This window comes from Oncorhynchus kisutch, linkage group LG11 (genome assembly GCF_002021735.2).
Source record: "Oncorhynchus kisutch isolate 150728-3 linkage group LG11, Okis_V2, whole genome shotgun sequence".
Lineage (NCBI taxonomy): Eukaryota > Metazoa > Chordata > Actinopteri > Salmoniformes > Salmonidae > Oncorhynchus > Oncorhynchus kisutch.
In genome coordinates this window covers 80,739,242-80,752,387 of record NC_034184.2, presented here as the reverse complement: position 1 = coordinate 80,752,387, position 13,146 = coordinate 80,739,242, and the positions used below count along the sequence as shown (strand labels likewise).

Genomic DNA, 13,146 nt, shown 5'->3' with positions numbered 1-13,146 from the left:
CAATCCTCCAAGACCTCTTACAACCTCTCCCGTAGGAGAGCTGGGGCGACTTGAAGGACTGATTTAGCACAGGATCGACCGCTGAATCCTAAATAACCAGCAGAACTGATCTCGCCGGCTGGAAAAAAACATAAAAGGGTCTATAGAACATAACCTAGTAGTAGGCCTGAAAAGGTAAACATGATCCATTCAATACAGGTCCCTAGCTGCCTGCATTGAGAGAGGGAGCATGCGGCATGAGGGAGGGCACTGGCATGGTGCAGAGTCGCACACACCCCCTGTGTTATTCCTTAGTAATTCCTGAAACAAAAAACCCAAGTGGTCCCAGCGGCGCCGTCTCTGCTTGACATGCCTGCTGTAGACGTCTTCCGCTCTGCTGCAAGTGTTGAGGATATGAGGATGGGCACCTTGGGACCCCCGACAAACCCCCTCGGCAGAGCAGTCAAGTCTATGGATCTGAGTCAAGTTGAAGGATGCCGCAGACCTATTGAGCAAATAATTTATGGCTGATGCAGCTTTCATTTGGAATTAAGATGAGACAAAGGAAAAAGAATGTGCCCCTTGTGTAGAGGTATCTCATTAAAAGACAGGTTTCCTTAGTAGTTGTTCTGATTTCACATTTTCTTTTTAGCTTCCTGTACTTATACATACATTCAATATGTCTATGATCTTGTCATAGACATAAATGCTCCCTAAATCCCATTTACTTGGTACGTTGCAGTGCTATTCAGCCAATAATCCTGTTAATATTTAATATCTCGTCCAATTATGATACATCATGTATATGTATGTATAATAATACATTTTAACCCAGTTATAATGTACATTTACAAAAACTGCTTGATTTCGCTCAAATAAATGTAACACTTTTTTTGCTCATAGCAACATGTTTACTCATTCTGCCAGGGAGTAAATAGCCCATCACTAGAGAAACACTTTGTTTGTCAGGTCTAATTAGACGTGTCAAACCATGGCACTCCGGTTTGCTGCTGGCGGTGTCCGTGGTGCTTGTGCCCTATGAAACCGCATAAACTCTCCCTGTCCTACCCAACACACACACGCACACACAACCACACACACATAACACACACACACACCCACCCACACACACACACATAACACACCACCACCTCCCTCTCTGCCCATAATAAGTTTAGGGAGCTTGATCAGCCCTAATAGGGTTCAGTAATTACTGTGTTTGCATAGGGCCTGTCTGCACCTCTAAGCAAGTCTGCCATGGTATGCCTTGTATGAGCTTGACAGTTTAACAGCGCAGACAAAATATAATAATGACCAACAGTGTATGGCCCAAATTAGGCCAGCAGCAGTAAACACAATTAGAGCCACTTTAAAACAAAACTGACACTAATTAGTCCACTAATTAGATCAAGTTTGAGCTGGTAGCTCTGATATAAGGTAACTCAGAAAAACAGTTTGGAAAAATTGGACAGCCCAATATGATATGATTCGGAATACAAATTAGGATTCGCTTAATTGCATAATTTTCTAAGTAACACTGCTTTGGGGAAAAGAAATAGTCCGTTTTGCGGGTGACAGAAAATGGACTCATAATATTTTCATGGAAAATTGTATTACTAGGTGTAAGTAGGGTAGCCTAGTGGTTAGAGCATTAGACTAGTAACCAAAAGGTTGCAAGTTCAAATCCTTGAGCTGACAAGGAACAACTCTGTTGTTCTGCCCCTGAACAGGCACTTAACCCACTGTTCCTAGGCTGTCATTGAAAATAAGAATTTGTTCTTAACTGACTTGCCTAGTTAAATTAAAGATAACATCCTTCAGGGCTTGGCATTTGAATGGGTGTATGATGTGCATTCTGAGAGAATGGCATGGTGGGTGCAACAGGTAATAGAACCAAACAGTCAACCATAATTTAGAAAAATCATGTTTGACATGTTCATTGCTTTCTTTTCCCCAGTGTGTTTGTGTTCTGTATTCATTGGTCTGGGGCATGTGTAGGCCAATAGAATAACATTTATTTGTATTACACACACACCATTCTGTGACCAATTCTCCAGCTATGTCTTGAAGGAATTTTAGAAATGGTTTCATACATCAGCAGCCTGGAGGCTGGATGTGATTCGCTGTATTTATCAGCTTGCTCTCTCCCACAATTCAACAGGCACCAGAAGGAGAGAAGAAGAAGAGGGCGACAGAAAGTATTTAAATAAATAGATTGTTGTTGAAGTACTACAATACAACATAAATAGCCAAAGCTAAAACGGGAACCTTTGCAACACACTTTTGTTTTATTTTTATAGCTAGCGAGATACAGTTGCTTCCACGAAATGTGTTTGACTGCTAAGCTAGCCGACTGGCTGAACTAAGTAGCTAGCAAGTTAGCTCAGCTCGGTTCCGGCCTAAAATAGCTAACGTTAGCTCCATTTTCAGATTTCGGGAGAAAAAAAACAATTCAAGTGTACATTACCACGTATGCAGATGTTCATCTAACGAAGTAAGTACCCAAATATACATTATTACAGATTGTTTAATAAACACATAGCTAATGAATGTAGCTAGGCAGCCAAGTTAGCTAGCTATAGTAAGGTTATTTGGCTAGGTGAGCTAACCTCTAAATGCAGTATTACGTGTCGCCACAATATTAACATTTTGTTAACTAGCCGTTTACTACATTGATATTCAGCTGTCAATGTGAAACTGACGTCATCATGTTCATGTTACATCATGTTACAGTTCTCTCTGAACGATTTAATATTGTAAACATGGCTAGTTAGCTAGATGGCTAGCAGAACTAAAGACTGTAGTAGGCCCAGATGGCTAACTAGCTATTAGCTAACATTGTTAATTTGGCAGCTGGCACACACAAGACCATGCCGTTTAACACCGGCCAATTATTTAATAGCAATGCAAGTACACTGAACAAAAATGAAACAATTTAAAATATTTTGCTGACTTACAGTGCATATGAGGAAATCAGTCAATTAAAATAAATATATTAGCCCCTAGTCTATGGATTTCACATGACTGGGAATACAAATATGCATCTGTTGGTCAGACACCTTAAAAATGTATGCCTGCCCATACCATAACCCCACCACCACCATGGGGCACTCTGTTCACATCAGCAAACTGCTCACCCACACGATAATACACGTGGTTGTGAGGCCGGTTGGACATGCTGCCAAATTCTCTCAAATTAAGTTGGAGGCAGTTGATGGTAAAGAAATTAACATTCAATTCTCTGGCAACAGCTCTGTTGGACATTCCTGCAGTCAGCATGCCAATTGCACACTCCCTCAACTTGTGACAAAACTGCATAATTTAGAGATGCCTTGGCTTGACCCCCAGCACAAGGGGCACCATGTAATGATCATGCTGTTTAATCAGAGTCTTGATATGCCACACCTGTCAGGTGGATGGATTATCTTGGCAAAGGACAAATGCTCACTAACAGAAATGTAAACAAAGATGTGCACAACAATTGAGGAAAATAAGCTTTTTGTGCATATGGAACATTTCTGGGATCTTTATTTCAGCTCATGAGACATGGGACCAGCACTTAACATGTTGCGTTTATATGTTTGTTCAGTGTATTTAGCTACCTATGATTGCAGGTGTGGTTGTTTGGATGGCAACTATGTGTTGTCAAAACATGACCTTCTGAGGCTAGAAACATAATCAATAAACTAGCTGTTTTTTTTTTTTTTTTTTTAAAGCAATGACAAGGGCCTAAGCTACCTATCTACCGATACCTAGTTATGGGCATTCATTCTGTTCATATTTTAGCTGGCAATCTAACAACACCATTTCATTTTGAAACAGTGTGTAAATAATATTTAGCCAACAATAGCATGATGAACACTGTAAAAGAGACGTGTGAAGACCCCAGGTGAACGATAGCAGAAACCTCTTCAGAAAATGATTCCGCAATGTCACTGTGGTTGCTGACATTCATAGTTGTACCTACAAACAAATGTAGGTCTATTTTTAAATCCCCACGATATTGCTATCAGATTCAACATGATCACTTTTTTTTTTTTTTCTAGAGCAAGGGAATGCTGATGGTACGTTAGTCCAACTGAGTCACCAATTCTAGTCATGCAATGGTGAGTAATCACTTTGTACACTATGCACAGATAATACAAGGGTAATCTTATCAGTAAACATCAGGGTGTGTCAAACGTCTGTAGAGGCGTGCCTGTGTTGTACCAGGATTATCTGCATTGAGCGAGGGTATTGATTACCAATATAATGTCGGTAGAGGAACTGTAGGCCCACCCAATAATTATAGAAACACATTATTTGGTACGAGAAACACTTAAATGACTATTATGAAGAGAAAAAATAAAGTGGAACTGTAGTGATTTTTATTTGTGTTTTCTCTAAGGGGATGAGCGCTCTGCAGTGTGTATGACCAGCTGTCTCCAGCCTGATGGGAGGACTCTGTGGATAGTAGCACCGTCTTCAGGACTCCAGGAGGAGAGTAGCCGCCCCTGCCAAGGAGGGCCGTTTAGAATGAAGAAAATCAGCCTTAACACCATCCGCAAGTCCCTCAACATCAAGGTCAAGGAGGAAGGAGGGGGGGACTTTGTCATGCTCCAGCAGCCCTCGCTAGCGGCCGACTTCTCCAAGGAGGAATCGCTCTTCGGGGGCTGCTACACTAAAGATCTTGCGGGCTGCAACCTGGGAATTGGTGATGTGGGAGAGGAGAAGGCGGGACACAACAAGGGCCGGTCTAAGAGCGAGAGCCTGATGGGTTCTCTGAAGAGGAGGCTGTCGGTCAAGCAGAAGGCCAAGGTCAAAGGTGGCTCATTAGCCATGGGGTCGGCTGACGATGATGACACCTTCTCCTCCTCCTCGGTCCCAATCAGCTTCAACGAGGTCAAGGCCCAGCGTCCGTTACGATCAGCGTCGCTCCGTAGCCACCATTACAGCCCGTCTCCCTGGCCCCCGCGGCCTGTCGCTTCAGATGAGGCCTGCGTCAAAATGGAGGTGAAGGTTAAAGCCATGGTCCATTCCCCCAGCCCAGACCTGAATGGCGTGAGGAAGGAGTTCTGCCACCATGACTTTCAGATGGAGAACATCTTCCAGGAGCCGCAGAACGGAGACCTGAACAGTGACAAACGCGTGCCTGTAGTCCTGGGCTTCACGCCACAGGACTACATTCAGTACACCATGCCTTTAGAGGAGGGGATGTACCCAGAGGGGTCCCACTCTGTCCCCCACTCCTTCTGCCTGGACAGGTCGCTGCCTATGGAGGTGGTGACTGAGGCGGACAGTAGCTCCCTCCACGCCGACCACCAGAGTCAAGAGGACCAGGATCTGGTGAGTCTGAACCGGAACCTTCCAACGGACCTCTTCGTGGAGTCACAGTCGGTGAACGGCCTCTTCATCGGCTCTAACGGTGTGATGCTCCATAGCTGCAGGGACAGGGTCAACGCTCACCAACACCCCCCTCCTCCCCAGCGCTCCCCTCTCCTGCCCGCGTTACCCAGCAACAACATCTCCAGGACTTACTCCAGGTTCGGCGGGGCAGATGGCCACGTGGCGGCCCGGGTGAGGCAACACCTGAACTTTGACCTTGACTCTGCTCCAGGGGTGAGTCGGCTGTATGACTCAGTCCGGAGCAGTGGACCAATGGTAGTAACCAGCCTGACTGAGGAGCTGAAGAAGCTAGCCAGGCAGGGCTGGTACTGGGGACCTATCACACGCTGGGAGGCTGAGGAGAAGCTGGTCAACCTGCCTGACGGCTCATTTCTGGTCAGGGACAGCTCGGACGACAGGTACCTCCTCAGCCTTAGTTTCCGCTCCCAGACCAAGACCCTCCACACCCGCATCGAACACTCCAACGGACGCTTCAGCTTCTACGAGCAGCCTGATGTGGAGGGACACACGTCCATGGTGGACCTGATAGAATTCTCCGTCAAAGACTCTGAGAACGGAGCCTTCTGTTATTCTAGATCTCGCTTACCAGGGTCCGCCACCTACCCCGTCAGGCTGACCAATCCCGTGTCTCGGTTTATGCACGTGCGCTCTCTGCAGTACCTGTGTCGGTTTGTGATTAGACAGTATACCAGGATTGACCTAATTCAGAACCTGCCTTTGCCCAACAAGATGAAAGACTACCTGCAGGAGAAGCACTACTGACTCGGTTGACACAGACGTGAGATGGGACAGACAACGTTAGCAATTTGCACTTTTGGGTTCAGTTTAAGAGATTTAACAAAGGTTTACAGACATCCGTAGTTTGGAGACGATCGATTGGGTTCCATTGGCTCTTTGTTTGTGTCAAGGGATGTCTGAAATTGAACCCTATTATGTATGTAGTGCACTACTTTTGCCCAGAGCACTAGCTTAAAGGAGTGCACTACATAGGGTGTCATTTCAGATTGCCCTTTGGTTATTTTTGTTAGTGTCCTGTCCTCCGTTTCTCAGTTAAAGGATTGTCGCCAAGCCTCCAGAGAGATGTATCATAGCATCTCCATTTCCCAGTTATGGTTGTCATTGTGGCCACGCCTCCAGAGAGACATATCATAGAATCTGTCAGGAAGTGTGCAGCGTGACTAAGTTACAGCTAACAACATCTATCAGCAGTGAGATCGAAAGATCAATATTTCTCTCCCCAGTTGCTGTAGTAAACTGTAAACGCTAGAATGGCAAGCTCAGCCTTCTGACTGAAATGTACAGATTTAAAATATACATTTCATTTAATTCACTGCAGCCTTTTAAGATGTCAAACCCAGCTTTTAATGAAACCATAATGAAATACATAACCAGTCACATTTTTTTACATTTATTCTTCATTTGGCTATTTATTTATTTTTGAAAGATCTCCCAACAACTCTAAACACAGTGGGGCATATCTTTTGACAAACAATTATTATATATTTTTTTGCATAAACAATTTGATCCTCTTAATTTCTGAGTTCTTAAAACAGGGTTGATTCAACCTTATTTGTCATCCATCAAGTTGGTTAAATACAACTGCTATTAAGAAGTGTAAGCTGCATGTAGACAACTTCTCTCCCACTATAATGGTACTATTAGGAAAGATACAGGATCGTTTCTATGTCGTCATGCACTTCAACTTAATACGCATGCATCAATATCATTGCTTTTTAAAGGAAAATCTCAGTAAGTAATTAACCTGAAGATAAGCTTTTATTAACAGCTCCTTGTATTAGGAGTGTCAGCAAAGCCTGCCCCATGCTTAGCTCTGTGTGCATGAAGGGTGTTTGAACGGTCAGACGCTGTAGAGACCTGGGCCAACTCAGTACACAGGACGAGAGTATCGACTGTAAAAAAGGGAAAGTCTCATTTTCATTTCTAGAGTAACATTTATCACTAAACACATTTTAAGGAAACCTTATGAAAGGGAATCTCAAACATGGGGCTGCTTAGGTCGAGGCATTTGGGGGGGGGGGGGGGGGGCAGAATAGATGTTTGGAGCCCCTTCCTCATATTTGGGAGGTCGCAAGGAGAGTGGGAGGGGAGATGTACGTGATAGAATTCCCTCCCAGTGCAGTAATGTCCTGCTCCATGGAGGAGAATGAGATTGAGGCTTTTGTGGGAAGTTTGCCCAATGACTTGCATGAGTGATGTCACGCTGTCATACTCTCGACTTCATGGGCAGTTTTCCAGTTTGACATTTTAAAATGGATCCACTGTCATGCTTACTGTCAATGTTAGCCTACATATTCACAGTCTGGCTGGGCTGTTTTGTATCAGAACAAAAGGGACAGAAGAATACACTGTATGCTATGCAAGTGCTTTCTAAACCGATACTTTGACAAGGAATCATAGGTTTACATATGTTGAAAGGATCTCCGACTACTTTGGTAGGCTGGTAGATATGTATAGTCTAGGCCGAGGTAGTAAAGATCTGTTGGCATCTAAGGTGGTTACCATGACACCCGGATAGCAGAGGGTAGATAAGAGCAGATGTTGTCGGCATGTTTCAAAAGTGTTGCATAAAGATTTGTTTGGCATTTTTATTGTTTTGAAATGATTAGGAATGAAGGATTTAGGGAATGTTGTCCGTCTGGTGTAGAAGGATTGTTCTACTCAGTTATATCACCATCACCAGCTGGGTGTTCTGTGTGAAAGGACTTCTGAATATTCGTTTTATTTCCTGTGACTTGTGACATTAAACTCTGTCATTTTGTGGACTAGTAGGGTGTTAGTTACCTGCAGGTTACACCAGGGACATGGCTGTGTGTGAGGTTATACCAAGGGAATGGCTGTGTGAGAGGTTATACCAAGGGAATGGCTGTGTGTGAGAGGTTATACCAAGGGAATGGCTGTGTGTGAGAGGTTATACCAAGGGAATGGCTGTGTGTGAGAGGTTATACCAAGGGAATGGCTGTGTGTGAGAGGTTATACCAAGGGAATGGCTGTGTGTGTGAGAGGTTATACCAAGGGAATGGCTGTGTGTGTGAGAGGTTATACCAAGGGAATGGCGGTGTGTGTGAGAGGTTATACCAAGCGAATGGCGGTGTCTGTGAGAGGTTATACCAAGGGAATGGCGGTGTGTGTGAGAGGTTATACCAAGGGAATGGCGGTGTGTGTGAGAGGTTATACCAAGGGAATGGCGGTGTGTGTGAGAGGTTATACCAAGGGAATGGCTGTGTGTGAGAGGTTATACCAAGGGAATGGCTGTATGCATGTTTTAGCAAGGTAAACTCCACTTGCTTGAAGATGAAGCCAAGTTTTTGGGCTTCGGTTCCGCACCGGTAAATTTCCAATGTATCCCCTTACAAATATTGTCCCTGGAATGACGCCATTAAAAAAAGTCACAACACACAGTCCAACGTATGCTTTCTCCTGAGCACACACAGGTGGGGTACCTGTTATTATGTCTATGGGATACAAAGGGTAAGACAGCAGTTTCATATCTAAGACTGTTGCTAGGTTATCAAGGAACAACGATGACTAGAATGTGGAACATTGAATTGAAGAAAACAACAAATGTGAAATGAAAATGTTTAATTGTTTGACGAATGTACGCTTAGTTGTATTTTTTTAAACATTTTATTCAGGGTCCGGACAAAGTGCTTGAGGTGCTTCAAGTAATTGAATTTGGCACTCTGAAATTCAAGTACTGGAATACCTTGAAAATCAGACAATTTCTCCAGTTGGTACATGAGAAGTACTTGATCAAATATATTTAAGAAAAAAATATATTTTTTAAATATATTGGTCTTGCATATTAATTACCAGGCAGAGTACAGTGTTATTTCCTCACGTTTGGCGCTCTAGTTGCCAGGTGACCACACCAGCCACTCAGCCAGGCTGGTGCAGAACTGACTGATTTATGTGTCGCCAAACGTCACATCGATAGCTAAAACGCTGGGCAAATGTAGATTACATCCTGCCTTTTGTGTGTCTGGAACATTTCTGTGTTCTTTTATTTCAGCTCATGAAATATGGGACCAGCACTTTAGATCAGTGTAGTTTACCTTTAAAAAAAATGTACCACTATATCACTGGACCCAATCAACCCATACCGTGTAAGGTGCAAAAAATGCGTCAGACTTTGACATGGCGAGCATGGCTGACTCGGCCCTGAAGAGCCACATGAAGGGCGGAAGACAACGCTGCATCCTGCACCGGCGCCAGTTCTACATCATGGCTGAATCGGCCCTGAAGAGCCACATGAAGGGCGGAGGACAACGCTGCACCGGCGCCAGTTCTACATCATGGCTGAATCGGCCCTGAAGAGCCACATGAAGGGCGGAGGACAACGCTGCACCGGCGCCAGTTCTACATCATGGCTGAATCGGCCCTGAAGAGCCACATGAAGGGCGGAGGACAACGCTGCCTCGGCGCCAGTTCTTCATCGTGACCTTTTTTCTCTGCAACAACTTCCAGAGCTTTTTGTTTTTACGAACCGCCTCGTTCGCGCATCGCCAGCGAAATTCAGCTTTATTAAGCAGCCGCCGTGCTCCTGCCATTCTGGTGGCCAATCAGGTGCCGGTTCCCCTCACACAGCCCACCCAACCTTCTCCCGACCCGCGACTCTAGAGCTGCCATTCAGTAAACAAGATGCTTTTGCGTAGCTATTAAGTAATAGATTCTCAAAAGCCCAATTTAAAAACACAATAGTCCTAAAGCTGGAATTGTGTAGTAATGTGTTCACCATTAGGCATTGCCCAAAACTCTGCTCATCACTACTCAAATTACAACATCAGTACTGACTTACTGTTCATGTATGTAATAATAAATAAGTAGAGAAATAATGTATTATTGAGTAGAATTGGTAAGGTAGTGATGAAATAGTAAGTTGTTTTTTCCCATCAGGTTGTGGTGTTATATTGCCACCTGGTGGTGAGTAGAAGCAATTGCATAAAATGAACTATTACAGACCCTTGAAAATAACTATTAGTGCTTGGAAAAAGTACTTAAAAGTCCTTGATTTATTTTTTTTTACTTACCACTGTCTATACGAACCTTGATTTATTGTGTGGCAGAGCCAGGCAAACAGGTTAAACTGGCTAAACACTCACTGACTTTATTATGGGTGTTTCTTTGCTATGATACTTCAGTAGCCCCGTGACTTGTGTTCAATATCACTGAGTCATTGCCCCGTGACTTGTTTTGTTCAATATCACTGAGTCATTGCCCCGTGACTTGTTCAATATCACTGAGTCATTGCCCCGTGACTTGTTTTGTTCATTATCACTGAGTCATTGCCCCGTGACTTGTTCAATATCACTGAGTCATTGCCCCGTGACTTGTTCAATATCACTGAGTCATTGCCCCGTGACTTGTTCATTATCACTGAGTCATTGCCCCGTGACTTGTTCAATATCACTGAGTCATTGCCCCGTGACTTGTTCAATATCACTGAGTCATTGCCCCGTGACTTGTTCATTATCACTGAGTCATTGCCCCGTGACTTGTTCAATATCACTGAGTCATTGCCCCGTGACTTGTTCAATATCACTGAGTCATTGCCCCGTGACTTGTTCAATATCACTGAGTCATTGCCCCGTGACTTGTTCAATATCACTGAGTCATTGCCCCGTGACTTGTTCAATATCACTGAGTCATTGCCCGTGACTTGTGTTCATTATCACTGAGTCATTGCCCCGTGACTTGTTTTGTTCATTATCACTGAGTCATTCCCCGTGACTTGTGTTCATTATCACTGAGTCATTGCCCCGTGACTTGTTTTGTTCATTATCACTGAGTCATTGCCCGTGACTTGTGTTCATTATCACTGAGTCATTGCCCCGTGACTTGTTTTGTTCATTATCACTGAGTCATTCCCCGTGACTTGTGTTCATTATCACTGAGTCATTGCCCCGTGACTTGTTTTGTTCAATATCACTGAGTCATTCCCCGTGACTTGTGTTCATTATCACTGAGTCATTGCCCGTGACTTGTGTTCATTATCACTGAGTCATTCCCCGTGACTTGTGTTCATTATCACTGAGTCATTGCCCCGTGACTTGTTTTGTTCAATATCACTGAGTCATTCCCCGTGACTTGTGTTCATTATCACTGAGTCATTGCCCCGTGACCTGTGTTCATTATCACTGAGTCATTGCCCCGTGACTTGTTTTGTTCATTATCACTGAGTCATTCCCCGTGACTTGTGTTCATTATCACTGAGTCATTGCCCCGTGACTTGTTTTGTTCATTATCACTGAGTCATTGCCCGTGACTTGTTTTGTTCATTATCACTGAGTCATTGCCCGTGACTTTTGTTCATTATCACTGAGTCATTGCCTTCTTATGTGTGACTTTTAGAGGTTGATGCTTATTCAAACTGCTGAAGCATTTTTTAAATTCATAAGTTGTTTAGCAGTTGGCGAACAAGCTACACCCATTTTATATTATTTTGTTTTTTTTGCCCATCTCTGCAAATGAAGGTGATTGTTTACAATGATTTGGTAAATACCTGTTTTTATCCCCATCTTGTTTATTCTCGCTCCTATCATGGACGTCTTTGGTACAATTGAAAAAAAAAATGTTTTTTTGTTTTTGTGTGTTCTACACATTTTGTTACTTCATGAATATAATATTGCCTTTCTTGTATTAAACTATGGGGAAAGAGAACGTCGCCATTTTTGAAGTATGTACACACTGACTTTTATCACCTTGGGAGAACAAAGTAGATTTTTGTAAACTGTTTTAGTCAGTGGAAAAATCATTAGTAGCTATTAGTAAAGTCCTTTTTTAGAAGAAACACAACTTCAGTTTACATTTGTCTTTTTCTTTTGAAAAATAAACGATTGTGATTTATTGCACATTTTGGATACAGTTGGAAGTTTTTGTATAAATTATAAATAAAAACTATATTCAGAGTCTGTGGTAATATTGTTTTTGTTTTAGAGAACACCAGAGCAACCAACGGTCCAGTGTACTTTAAAATCAGCGGGTTGTTCTACTTTATCGCCTCTGACCACAGAACAGGCTGAAAATGGCTGTCCAGTTTCAGTTAATTCCCCAACGATTCTACATGTTGAGCAGGTGATCACTAACACACGGTGGCCACCCGCTGTGTTCAGCCGTTGGTCTTGCATTTAGCAGATGCTTTTATCCAGAGTGACATACAGGAGCAATTAGGGATTAGTGCCTTGCTCAAGAATACATCGACAGCTTTTTCACCTCGTCTGCTCAAGGATTCAAACCAGCAACCTTTTTGGTTCCTGGCCCAAAGCTCTTAACTGCTAGGTGCCCAGCCACCATCTTTATTCACATAGGCAGCCCAATTCTGATTTCCCCCCCCCCCCCCCCCCACACTAATTGATCTTTTTACCAATCAGATCAGCTCTGAAAAATATCTGATGTGAAAAGATCTGATGTGATTGGTCAATATACCAGTGGAAAACAAATATAAAAATGGGGCTGCCTGCATGAAGAGCATATAGTATTGAGTGAAGGGCCAAACAAAGACTTCTCCTTCTATAATAAATTAAAACAGAAGCTCCTTTTCTGACAGTACTTTCTCAAACACTCAAATTACCTTCATCTTTTATTTGTCAATCATCTGTGTGTTTGAAGTACAAATCGAGCTGTTTGGTTGAGAAGTCTGCTTTCCACACATACATAATCGAAGACTTCTGTCGCGATGCACTGGATGAACTTTCTCAGGGCGTTGCCTGATCTTCCTCAGGGCGTTGCCTGAACCCTCTCAGGGCGTTGCCTGAACCCTCTCAG

At 43.4% G+C, this 13,146-nt stretch overlaps 1 protein-coding gene across 2 annotated transcripts; it reads left to right on the top strand.

Moving 5' to 3' along the window:
- Positions 1-2,116: 2,116 nt before the first annotated feature.
- Positions 2,117-12,290, top strand: LOC109879651 (suppressor of cytokine signaling 6-like). Of its 2 annotated transcripts, XM_020471815.2 has the most exons (3): positions 2,117-2,473; positions 4,026-4,085; positions 4,367-12,290. In XM_020471815.2, the coding sequence occupies exon 3, from the start codon at positions 4,390-4,392 to the stop codon at positions 6,124-6,126; it is 1,737 nt and encodes a 578-aa protein (XP_020327404.1). In that variant the 5' UTR covers positions 2,117-2,473; positions 4,026-4,085; positions 4,367-4,389; the 3' UTR covers positions 6,127-12,290. The 2 variants fall into 2 exon arrangements, with proteins under 2 accessions (XP_020327404.1, XP_020327405.1); XM_020471816.2 differs by lacking the exon at positions 4,026-4,085.
- The last annotated feature ends 856 nt before the right edge of the window (positions 12,291-13,146 follow it).

What these genes read in the sequence shown, in the direction of transcription:
- LOC109879651 (XM_020471816.2), top strand. Translation starts at nt 4,390, where the DNA reads ATGACCAGCTGTCTCCAGCCTGATGGGAGGACTCTGTGGATAGTAGCA.